This window comes from Mesoplodon mirus (assembly GCF_964341445.2).
Source record: "Mesoplodon mirus genome assembly, chromosome: 8".
NCBI classification, from domain to species: domain Eukaryota; kingdom Metazoa; phylum Chordata; class Mammalia; order Artiodactyla; family Ziphiidae; genus Mesoplodon; species Mesoplodon mirus.
Window position 1 is genome coordinate 53,749,897 of NC_138984.1, and position 12,726 is coordinate 53,762,622.

General features: G+C 47.0%; 1 protein-coding gene across 1 annotated transcript; it reads right to left on the bottom strand.

Annotated features, from left to right (window-relative positions):
• Positions 1 to 1,223: 1,223 nt before the first annotated feature.
• CXCR4 (C-X-C motif chemokine receptor 4) lies at positions 1,224 to 4,952 on the bottom strand. Its single transcript, XM_082630977.1, has 2 exons — positions 4,858 to 4,952; positions 1,224 to 2,804 (listed from the first exon to the last, which is right to left on the bottom strand). Exons 1-2 carry the CDS (start codon positions 4,870 to 4,872, stop codon positions 1,758 to 1,760), a joined length of 1,062 nt encoding a protein of 353 aa, XP_082487103.1. The 5' UTR covers positions 4,873 to 4,952; the 3' UTR covers positions 1,224 to 1,757.
• Between the last annotated feature and the right edge of the window lie 7,774 nt (positions 4,953 to 12,726).

The following is a 12,726-nucleotide window of genomic DNA, read 5'->3' on the forward strand; positions in this document are numbered from 1 at the left end:
TTTCCCTTCACAGGATCTATAATTTGTCTTCAACAAATGTGATTTGCCTCAGAAAGATAAGACATTGCAATTTTTCCTCCAAAATGGATTTTCTGTGCCAGAAACAATTATGAAAAGTAGACCAAATATTGCCTTAATTATATCCTGGTTATGATCTTTGAGTGCATGCCTGGACTGCCGTGAGTGTGTCACAAAGTGAGACAGGTATGGCTACTATAGTTTAGAAATTATCTTTAAATGGAGACCGGAGCTGAAATGTACTCAAGAGCTTGCAGCTTGCACAATGGTAGTGTAAATAGCTATGGGTGATGTTACATAAGACTCCAAAATCTTGTGCAAAACGTGGGCAATGGGGAGCTTGCATCAATGGACCTTTCTTCTGAGCTCTGAAAGCACCAATTTAACTTTTATCTGCTTGGCTGAACCCTTGAGGTGCTAGATGTTGCAATAGATTAAGTATTGAGATTTGCATAGAAGATATTGCAAGAGGGGTATTTTGGGCATGGTTAATTTTATGAAGAAAACATTCACTTTTGGCTTTTGGCTTTTATTTTCAATAGCAGTTCAGTTGCCTTATGACCAGGTGTTCTGGGGGACAACAGCGGGTAATGGTTAAGAGCAAGGGCTGGAAGGATGAATGGAGTCAGCTCCTGGTATGTCCCCTTGAAAGTGCAAGTTATGGCAAGTCTCTGAACCTCAGTCTCCTCGCCTGTCAAAAGGGCGTGATGACATCTAGATTGAGAGGCATAGATGAGAAGAGCATACAATGCCTGGCTGGCACATACCTGGAGTACACAAGGGGATGATAGTAGTAAAATCTAAAACATGGGATTGCATACCTTTTCTTCTTTATGCACATTTATCCTTCGGGAAGATTATCTTTCATAGGAATATGTACTGGCTGGATATTTCTAAACTTCCATGAGTTAAGAGTGGTTAAGACTTCTGATACTGAAGTCACATTACCTGGTTTGAGATATTCATTATGCTTACTTACTATACTTTGACCAAGTCACTTAGGCTTACTGTACTTTGGTTTCCTGCTCTACAAAATGTTAGTAATAATAGAACCAGAGCCTATCAGAGTTGTGATAAGGATTAAGTAAAATATTACAACTAAAATACCTAGGACAGGATCTGACATGCCATGCAGGTATCTATTGTTATTTTTGACTTCTGCCAGCCAAAAGGAATGTCAATAGAAATCAGAACATAACACTAAGTAGGTTTATCATGTACTTTTATTAACAACTTAATACAAGGCTGTACATTGTAGGTACTGAAATCAACCCACTCCTGAAAACTGAAAAACCAGCATTTCTATACCACTTCAGGCTTTGGTTAAAAGTGCCATCTTCTACAGCAAAATCACATAGTGTAACCAAACAATTGAAGAGCAGGAAAAGGAAAATGTTCCACTGGAATGGACAGAGTATTTATTTACAAACAGCTGAGGATAATTTCTAGCTTAAGTGATTTCACTATACACTCTGGAATGTTCAGTTCCCTTTTCTACGGTCCTACAATGACATACAGCAACTAAGAACTTGGCCACAGGTCCTGCCTAGACACTCATCAACATGAAACAACAGCAAAAAATATTTATATAAATAAGTCAATTAAACCTCACAAAAACTAAAGGCACACAAGAAAAAAAGTCCAACAGTCGATAAAAACTGTACAGTGTTGGTCAGTCTTTTATATCTGAAAAAATGTGTAACTTCAGAAAAAGTTTTTTAATGTATAAAAGTCCAGTGTTAGCTGGAGTGAAAACTCGAAGACTCCGACTCGGTTGAAACAGAAGAATGTCCACCCCGCTTTCCCTTGGAGAGGATCTTCAGGCTGGACCCTCTGCTCACAGAGGTGAGTGCATGCTGGGCAGAGGTTTTAAATTTGGCCCCAAGGAAGGCATAGAGGATGGGATTCAGGCAACAATGGAAAAAGGCTAGGGCCTCGGTGATGGAAATCCACTTGTGCACAGTGCTCTCAAACTCACACCCTTGCTGGATGATTTCCAGGAGGATGAAGGAGTCAATGCTGATCCCAATGTAGTAGGGCAGCCAGCAGGCAAAGAAAGCCAGGATGAGGATAACTGTGGTCTTGAGGGCCTTTCGCTTCTGGTAGCCCTTGGAGTGGGACAGCTTGGAGATGATAATGCAATAGCAAGACAGGATGACGATACCCGGCAGGATAAGGCCAACCACGATGTGCTGAAACTGGAACACCACCAACCACAAGTCGTTGGGATAGAAGCGGTCGCAGATGTCCCTCCCATCCCCCTCCTTGACGTTGGCAAAGATGAAATCGGGAATAGTCAACAGGAGAGCAGGTATCCAGACACCAACATAGACCACCTTTTCAGCCAACAGCTTCCTTGGCCTCTGACTGTTGGTGGCATGGACGATAGCCAGGTACCGGTCCAGACTGATGAAGGCCAGGATGAGGACACTGCTGTAGAGGTTGACTGTGTAGATGACATGGACTGCCTTGCACAGGAAGTTCCCAAAGTACCAGTTTGCCACGGCATCAACTGCCCAGAAGGGAAGTGTGAGGACAAAGAGGAGGTCTGCCACAGACAGGTGCAGTCTGTACTTGTCTGTCATGCTTCTCAGTTTCTTCTGGTAACCCATGACCAGGATGACCAATCCGTTACCCACTATGCCAGTCAAGAAGATGATGGAGTAGACAGTGGGCAGAAAGATACGGTTGAAATGGGCATTTTCCTCCCGGAAGCAGGGTTCCTTTATGGAGTCATAGTCTCCTGAGCCCAAGTCATCCTCTGTGTAATTATCTGAAGAGAATATCTGAAAAAGGCAAGGGAATGGACATTCACTTTCAAGTTCGGCAGGCATACCTGAAGTTCAAAACAATGTTTCTGGTATTTTAAAAAAGCAATTTATAAAAACCAACTCAGCCCGGCCTGCTTCAGGAAATTCTGCTCCCACTAAAGTACTGGGGTAAGAGCACAAGGGAATTATTCTAGACTCCTACAACTCTCTTCCCATCTTCCCCCATAGTCGCTTCATTATACCCCTCATTAGGAGAACCAGTTACAAAATTCTTTAAAACAATAGGGCGATGAGATTCTTTGGGTTCTAAAGTCACATCTTTGCTAACTCTTCTGCCCCGCCCACTAGAGGGAAGGAAAAACCTTGGGAGGAAAAAAACCAAAACAAAACACAAGAAGAGGCCACTCCTAGGCGGCATGATGGTGGGACTGGGGGTAGAATCTCGTGTTCCGAGGAGCTGGGATTAACTTTCTCTATGAAGATTCGCCAGGAAGGGAAGAGGGGAGGAAGAAGCCCTGCGGGGTCCCAAAGACTCGTATTCTAAGGCATGAAACACTGTTTTCTCCACGACTGTCTAAACACAAACCATTACGTACTTCAAGCAACACGTAGTGGGGAAGAATGCGGTCTTAAACGAAGGGCTTTGGTGCTTGGGGGCGGGGGTGGGGTGTCAGAAGCGGGGAACCCTCACTCCCACCGGCGCCGCTCAGGGGCGTGGGTTTCTCTGCCAAACCCATGTTTATCACTTGCCGCCTTTGGGACGTTAACGAGCACAGCATTTTAATGGGAGGGGAAAGTCACGGGGTCTGCACCCGTGGTCCTCGCCCCGAGTTTCATTTCCTCACTCTCCCGGGTCGCTTCCCATCCCGCCACGGATCCAGTTAATGGGGTGGGAGGTCTGCAAGCTGGAAGCCTCCAGGCGGAGGGCGCGCTGGGGACCGGGTGGTCCAGCTCCAGCCCTCCGCGCGGCTCACCACGCCCACCGCCGGCAGGCAGTGGCTCCAACGGTTTGGCCCCGCCGCACGCCAGGCGCAGTCCTGCAGGGTGCTGGGGAGAGATTGGGCGGCTCCGCCGCGGGAGCCTTTGAATCGCGCGCCGCTGGGGGAAACGAAAAGCCTCCCTACCAAGGGGATTTCAAAAGGCTCCAGGAAACCACCGACGGTTACATGGCGCAACCGGGCTCGGTGAGAGCCCAACAGTCTCCCCACTTGCACCTGCGTGTCTGCGCCGCAACTACCGGCAGCCCAGGTGCCCTCCCAGCCCTTCACTCCACCCTTAGCCCCCCGCGCACACCTCGGGGTGCTGCTGCACCGTGACTGCTTATATACTCCTTCAACTTCTTCACGACCCCCAACTCCAGAACCCCGAGGCCCACTCGCGGCGCTGGCGACGCCCGCGATGTCTCTCCCTCAATCCTCAGTAGCGCGGGCTGCTCCCGGCCACCTCCCTGCTGCGGCCAACGCGCAGACACCTCAGCCAAGCGGCACGGTGGGTCCGCCCTCTGCTCCCAGTGCCCGGGCACTGGCACAGCTCCGCGGGCAGCAGAGTTTAGCGAACACGCGCCCAACGCCAAGAGTGGTCCCCAGGCGCCTTTGCCCCTAAAGTTAACCAGGGGCGCAATCTCCCTCTGGGAAGTCAGCCCCGGCGCGCCGCCCTCCACCTCCAAATTCAGATCATGTAATTCGCTCCAAAAGAAACCCCCGCTCCCCCGAGGAAGAGACCCACGGTCTCTGGCAGCGCGCACATCTTCTCTGCACTTGTGCACAGAAGGTTCTGTTTGCAAACATTGTGCAAACCCGGCGCGCGCCGCAGAACTCAAGGTTGAGACACATGCAGCCACCGAAACGGTCGTTCCCATCTTTTCTCCTCTACTTAGAAAAAGATTTCAGTCCAACCCGCCCCCCCACCCCGACCGTAGCCAAGCGCACGAAAAGTTCTTTCTATGCCCCTTCTCGGGGGCACGGGCACCTCCAATATTCTGGTCGTTTCTGCCCGCTCGGAGAGGGGTTGCGCTCTAAATTCATGTGTTTGTAATACGTTTAAGAAAAAGCAGGTTGAAACGACTTACATGGAACCCGTCCATGGTAATCGCTTGCTCTCCAGCCGCGGGGGCTACCGGAGTACCCAAGTCCTAGGAGACACTTTGCTACCTGCTACCACAGCCAACAAACTGAAGTTTCCAGTCGAAGCTGGACTTTTATAAAAACACGCTCCGCGGGCGGCGCATGCGCCGCGCGGGTGGGCGGGAGGGCGGGGCGGGGAGAAAGGCGGGGTGGGGAGGAGAGGGGCAGATGAGCGGGTGGAGGCCGCGAGGGAGGGGCGAGGGGGTAAGCACTCAGGCGGTCCCCGCAGGCTAAGACAGGGAAGCCCCTCAGCGGTTCCCTTTAGCTCTAGCTCGCGATCACCTCGTGAGTCTAGAGCTGTGGAGGGCGTCCCGGAGGCGTGCCGCAACTTGGGAAAGCAGGATGCGCCTGGAGGGAGGTTGAAAGCGCGGGCGACCGACGCGTCCCTGTGTGGCGCGTCTATCCTTGCTCACGTGGGTAGCATTCCAGACCGGGAAGCCTACAGATGGAGACACTGAGGCCCAGAGAGGGGAAATGACTTGCCAGAGTAACCCGACCAATAGGCGGCAATGCTGGCATCGGGTCCAACATCTGACTCCATTCCCTGCTCTTTCAGCACATGCAATCCATTCAGGAAATGAAATAAGTAAAGATTCTTTCTTCAGAGCACAACTGTGTATAACTAGGCATGCACATCCACAGTAATAGTACTAGAGTCAGGAAACACTTTCAGAAGAATGTAGGATGACTTGGCATAATTCTGGAGGGAGGCTGTGATAGAGAAGTAGGTATGTATTCCCGGGTAACCAATTCGTGAATAGTACTTAAAAAAAATATATATATATATATATGCTTTGTTCTCTTATAACAAAGCATATATATATATACATATTTATGCTTTGTTATTAGAGAAACTTAGCGAATAGTACTTTTGTAACATATCACAAGGTACTTGCACAGAATCATTCATTCCCACAACACCCTGTGGGTGTTACCATTACAGAGATGCATTTAGTCAACAGGTATTTAGTGAGGGCTGACTGCATGCCACGCACTGTTCCAGGCGCTGGGGATACAGCGGTGAACCTGGCAAAGCCCCCAGGCGGAGGAAACAGGAAGCAGCCCTGCAGAGATGAAATGCCAGGGTTGGCAGGAGATTCCAAGCAGACTCGAACCCACATCTACCGGCCCCGCATCTGCAGTCCGACCCAATACGGAGGACAAGCGTTGGCAGCGGTAAGAAATTAGGTTGGATAGCAGGGCGGGGTGGAGTTGGGGTGGAGTCTGGACGCTTAACCCCAGACGGCTGGGGTTTGCGGTGGGCGCCCAGACAGTGCTTTCCAGTCTCGCTCCACTTCCCACCCGCGCAGAGCCTGGGTGGGGCCGGGGACCCAGTGAAGGACGGGACCAAGAAATAGTGCGACCGACCGCAGGCGGGGGTGACCGCAGGAGTGACAGCAGGGACCGAGGTGTGAGCGTCAGCCGCCGGGAGAGGTGGCTGCACTGCGACGCGGACCCCAGACGCCTCCCACTCTGGGACCCTCGAGAGAAGAGGGCTTGCCCAGACTGGACCTTAAGCACCACCCCCTTTTTCTTCCAGACGAAACCTTTCAATCTGGAGGTGTTCCAGAGACAGTGTGTAGGCTGGGAACCGTATCTCTTCAGAGCATAAGTTTTTCCTCTTTTGTCTAGACCCCTTCCCTAATATTTGTCGGTAAAGGTCCTCATCTACTGAAAGCTGATATTGGAGTTAGGTGGTGGGACTCAAAGAAACTGTCAATTTAGGACACAATAATGACAGGATAAAATCGGACATAATATTATGTTATGTAGATTTTTTAATTCTTAAAAGCACTTTAAATTTTAATAAATCATTAATAAAATGTCAGGATCTTCACATTTCCATAAACCAGGTAGGACAGGCATCCTATCGGCTGAAGGGCTGGAATTTCAGACAGGTTCCATGGCTTGCTTTTCTTGAAGCTTAGTAGTGGCAGAATCGGTATGTTTTGACCCAGAATGTCGGCAGCATTGTACCTCAAAACTCTTATCTTCACAATGACTAAAACCTGAAAAGTGGAATCTCCCAAGCCCACCCAAAAAGGAGAGAGAAGGTAAATCCAGAGTAAAATGATTTGCACAATAAATATTTGTTGATTGTTTTCAGACAAAAGAAAGCTCCTTTCCTTTATCTGAGCACTCCTTTAGATCCTTTTAGGTATATTGCGAGAAGGAAGAAGATAGTTAAGAGAACAATGAAATGCTATTTCGTAACTATCAAATTAGGCAAAAAATTTTCTTTCGAAAGATAATATTGGGTCTCAGGATTTGATAAGACCAACTGTCTCTCGCCTGTGGCTGGTGGGAATGTGGGTTGGGACATCCTTTGTGGAAAACACTTTATATTCAGCAGGAACCTTAGAACAGTAATTCCATAAGTTTCCATAGAAACATCCTAAAGAAATAGGATTTTGCAACAAAAGTATTCACGTTCACAGAGGCATTATTTATAATAGTGAAGTATCTGAACAGCCCTAATTAGGTGTCCACTGTTAGTGGAATAGTTGAGAAAATGTTGGTACACCCATACGTGGAATTCCATATCCCCATTGCAAATGATGTTTTCAAAGAATTTTTAATGACAGAGGAAAATGCTTATGAAACATTAGGTACAAAAACCAGGATTCCAAACTGTGTATATAGTGTGATCTCAGTTATGTTAAAATTAGGAGAAGTTTGGAAGGAAAGCCAAAGTGTTTATAGGAGTTTTCATTGGGTACAGAATTATATTTGATTTTTTACTTTCTTCCTTGCGTTTTACTGTGCTTGCCAAATTTTCTGTAGTAGACATGAAACATTTTCATGTTCAGGAAAAAGTCAATATGATAAAAATGAAACAATCCCTTCTCATACCTTTCCACTTCCTAAAGTATTCGCTAGACATGATAACTTTTTCTATGATAGTCCTCCTTTCCTCTTTCTAAGGAATGGTCTCGGGTCGTTTTCCTCTGGGCTAATCCTACCTGAACTGATTTTTTAAATGCTCTGATGTTCTTAAAAACAAAGCAGAACAGAAAACTCAAACATTGATTGAAGGCTTGAAATATGCAGCCCACCTCATATAATCCCCTCAACGACTCTGGAAGGCATGTACCACCTCTACTCCACGGGTAAGCAGACTGAAGTCCAGAGAGGGTGAGGAACTTGGCTGTGATCACACAGTGAGTATCTGCACCCAGTCCGTCTGGCTCCAAAGCCCAGGCTCTCTCGACTACATCACAACGTCTGCTTTCTCTGATGCTGAGATTCACTGTCTGAAACTCCTTCCTCTGAAAGGTCATTTGGCATTTACTTACATGCTGATTTGAGTGGCATCTCTTGTGACAATATTCAATTTTAAAATGAGTGTATAGCTTTTCTCCTCTCCCCCAAATAGTCTAGGTTTCTTAAAGTGAATGCTCAGATATCCTCTATGCAGCTAGCCCACTGATGAACAAATGATGGACTCCTTAATCGTTTACTGAAGCTTTGTTTAATGAATTAATGACTTCCCTGTGTGGCTCTGGCAACAGAGCTAGGCCTAGGGGCTGTCAGGGCTTGGCAGGGTCCCCAAGTTCTCAGGCTGGCTTTAGCCCAGGGAATAACTAGTCTTGGCCGTGGTTTGGAGGGGATGCTTACAAATCCAGTGACACAGTGGCAAGCATTCTGCCACCTCCTGTTGCTCGCTCTGCAGCTGGTTGGTTTGTGTGTGAGCTTGTGTGCATGTGTGTGTATCTGTCTGTGTATGACAGAAAGCTGTACTCTGTCCCCAGATAGGCTCAAAGCCAGTTGGGGAGAAAGCTTAGGGACAGACCTCCTCCCGATGGTGGATGGCAGGAGGCAGCTGCATCAAAGGCCTTCTGAAAGCGCCAGGTCCCCCTGTCCCCTCCCTGGGTCCTCCCCTGTCTCTGAAAAGAAAAATTGCCACTTTTGTTTCTGACAGAGGAAAAAACCCCAACTTCCTTGATGGCAGTAGGGGATACTCAAAGGGACAGAGTTAATATTTTCCCAAGTAATTTTTTAAAAGGGAAGCTATTTCTCAAGGGCCATGTCATTCTAACCGAGGGTTACATATCTCAAAGTGACAATGCTATCAAATGTCAACTATTTCCAAGCTGATATTAGGTGGGAGAAATGGTCCACCACCCCACTGCCACTGCACCCAGCCCACTCCTTATTCCCCAGCTCCTTATGTCACCAACACCTACAGGTGAAAAATGACTTTGGCAAATAAACCTGTCTTCCATCTTGCAGCTATATACCAAATTAGGAAGGTTATTACTGGTTTTCCAGGTACCATTTTTATCCTAAATTTAAGTCATATCTTGAGTTTCTAAAAGGTCTGATTTCGCTAAAATGAGATTATTCATGATTTCCATTGAGGCTCTGTAGCAGTCAACAACAGTTAATGAAATTGCCTTTACAAAGAGAAAAGCTAGACTAGTAAACAAATACAGCCAATTTAGAGTCACTCTGGTAAGTCATTTTAACAAAGCAGCCACTTAATTGACAGTGCAATGACCATAACTTGACTAATTCCACTGCCAGGAGGATGTATGACTCTCAGAGTTTGCTGGGCTCATGTGGCAGGTGTGGTGTGTGGATCCGAAGAACAAATAACAAACAGACTCAGTGCTGCTACCTCAAAAATTATGGTGTCAAGCTGGGAAAGAGGGCATGACTTTAGGAAATAATTGAGTGAGAAAACTCTGTTCTCCATGGAGAAGGCTTGTCATTGTTTTCCTTAAACCAGTAATTTATTGGCGGTGACCTCAGGCAGCTATATAACAAGAGGAAGCGCCCAGAGCCCTGTGGACGGTCTGCTTTCTAAAGAGAATTATGCATCCATGGCAGAGCCAGGGTGCTCCCAGAAATGTGGTGATCTGATCACCCATACAGATGGGCTCTGAGATCATTCTACCAAGAGTTTTATATTAGCAGAAGGACAGGATGGGAAGTGTGTGTGTGTGTGTGTGCACGCGCGTGTTTGTGTGTGTGTAGAGGGAATTCATGTAATGTTCTTGCATGAGCAAGTTATTAAATCCAAAGCCATAATCAATCTGGCTCTAAGTAGCCAGAGCTACTTGTAAAGGTCTAAGGCACCAGTGACAAATTCTAAAAACCTGCAGATACTGTAAATGAATGAGGCAATAAGGTGTGGTAGGGACTGTGAAGAAATGGAAGGTATATACCCTGTCCAGAGTGGGTAGCCACTATCCTTGATTGCCCTATGTGGGAATTTGGGCCATATCTTGCAATTTTTTAAAGAGAAGCTGAAAGTCCTGATTAGTTAAATGTGAAATCCCTCAACTTTAAAATGTAGATTCAAAACAAACAAGCAAACAAACAAAACCTTTATAAGCTTCCAGTTTACACTGGCCTAAGGCATTGGCACTAGGAATCAAAAGAATAATTGGGGGTTGGGAGACCTGGAAGGATGGAACAGATACAGACAAGGGCACCAGTGCCAAATAGTCAGAATCAGCTTCAGAACCCTTTTGCAGTAGGCTCTGTGCCATAATTTGTCCATTATGCCAAGACTGAAATTAATCACTTTGGATTTCCTGAATTGATTCTCCCCTCTAGCTCCCACTGTACTCAGGTTAATATTTAGGACCCTGAAGAGAATTAACTCAACTTCTGTGTGACTCTGTTTTATTCCCCCAAACGCTTCCCCATCCCTAGGCTCTCAGCCTTCTTGGCTGCCTTGCATGCATGAATGCTGGGCTGTTACTCCTTTCAGCCTTGTAGGACAGCTTCCTTCAGGAAGATGGACATTCCTTCCTCTTCTCTTTAAACAGGAACACTGACAGTAGAAGGAAGGATTGCCAGCTGAACAGTGAAGCTTAGTGGTTCGGAGCACAGGACTTTGGAGCCGGCTCATATACACACTTGGGTGCTGACTCCACATCTTTTCCAGCTCTACATGCAGGGGCATCACAGCTGGGCAAACGTATCTCGTAAGTCTGTTTCCTTAGCTGCAATAGATAACAACAGCATTTCCATTTTTGGATTGTTGGGTGGATTAAATAGGAAAATGCATGTAAAGTCTTTCTCACAGCGTGGGGCACATAGTAAGTGCTCAATAAACATTACCTATTATTAATATAGGCTCATATCTCAGCTGTTGAAATGTCTTTCTTGTCACTGGAGGGATTTGATTAACCAGGCAGATGGCTTTCTCCACCATTACCCAGAGAAGTGAGGTAAGGGGAAATGGAGCCTTCAGTAAAATGTGAAATGTTCTTACTTCTAATTGTGGGGCAGAAGAGAGACATCTGATGGAGGAAGGAAAGAGAAATAATAAAGTTTCTCATATGTGCCTTGAAAGCCCCCTCCTGTAGTTACAGAGACTCGGATTCAGGCTTGGGAGGGGTCTTTGAACCCATTTGGTCTCCATTCCAAGGAGTTCCTTCTACAACCGTATGGGGTGGTGCCACCTCTGAACACTCCCAGGGATGGGCAGCCCATTACTCGGAAAGGGAGCCCATTCGCTGGTGGGTGAACCTGATCACTGTTCAGCCCTTTCTCCTAGGCACCTGCCTCCCCCATTTTCTATCTACTGGGTCTAGTTTAGCTAGAGCTCAGCTGGATGAGATGCTGCAAGAGGAAGCCAAAGAGAGCAGAAGCCAAAACCATCCTGGAGCTAAAGCACAACCTGCCTGCCCTTCCTGAGACACTGATTTCTGTAGCCGCAGGGATGAGTCTAATGAGAGGCCTCTTTGTTCCATTAGCAAGTTTGAGAGTGGAATCAGGCCAGGTTAGAGTTTCTTTTCATAAAGAAAATTATCTCCAAACATGGAAGATTTGGGAATTAAGTGATCAAAAGATTTAGTGCTGGACTTTTTAAGGCCTCCTGAGTCTTTACGATGTACTCGTTGTCTTGGAAAGAAAACGTGGGAAAGTGTCAGCTAATCGAGAGTGAGATTAACCCCATCTCTGCTTGGTCTTAACATTAGGGGAAGCCAGGTTAAAATGAATACTTAAAAAATTGTCTGAAGGAACTTCCCTCATGGTCCAGTGGTAAAGAATCCGCCTTACAATGCAGGGGACGTGGGTTCGATCCCTGGTCGGGGAACTGAGATCCCACATGCTGCGGGGCAACTAAGCCCGTCTCACAACTGCTGAGCTTGGGCGCCTCAACTAGAGCACACATGCTGCAAACTACAGAGCCCACGCGCCCTGGAGCCTGTGGGCCGCAACTAGAGAAGAGAAAACCCGCAGGCCACAACTAGAGAGAAGCCCATGAGACAGTAGAAGATACTGCATGCCTCAATGAAGATCCCGCCTGCCGCAGCTAAGACTCGATGCAGCCAAAAATAAAATGAATGAATGAATGAATGAATGAATAAATAAATAATAAACCTTAAAAAAAATTGTCTGAAGATCCATGCCTAAATGGGTTTCTTTTTAGCAGGCGCTGATGGCTGCCTGGAGAAAACCTTGCTTTCTCATCTAGCTGCCCCTCCGACCCCTTTCAATCAGAAAGCTCAAGGTGTTTCCTGGAATCTCTGTAAACTGAGGAAGACTCTGTGTTGGAGCGATTTCTTTTTAGATGGAGGGAATGAAATCGTTTTCAGAGTTATTTAAAAATATCGAGGTGGTGTGTTTCAGGTTTTCTTTCTTGTTTTTCCAGTCATTGATCCCTGTGGGTAACCGGTTGCGGCATCATCCTCCGGGGTGGTTTTACTCAGGTCCAAGTTGCCGAATGCAGCCCTGTACGGCTCTGCCTGCCTCTGAGAGCTGCAGTGGGGCAGCCCCTCATAGGGAGCAGACACCAAATGTCCCGGGTCTGCCCACTGTCCCTTTATGGTTCGGAAATCAGCTCACGTGCA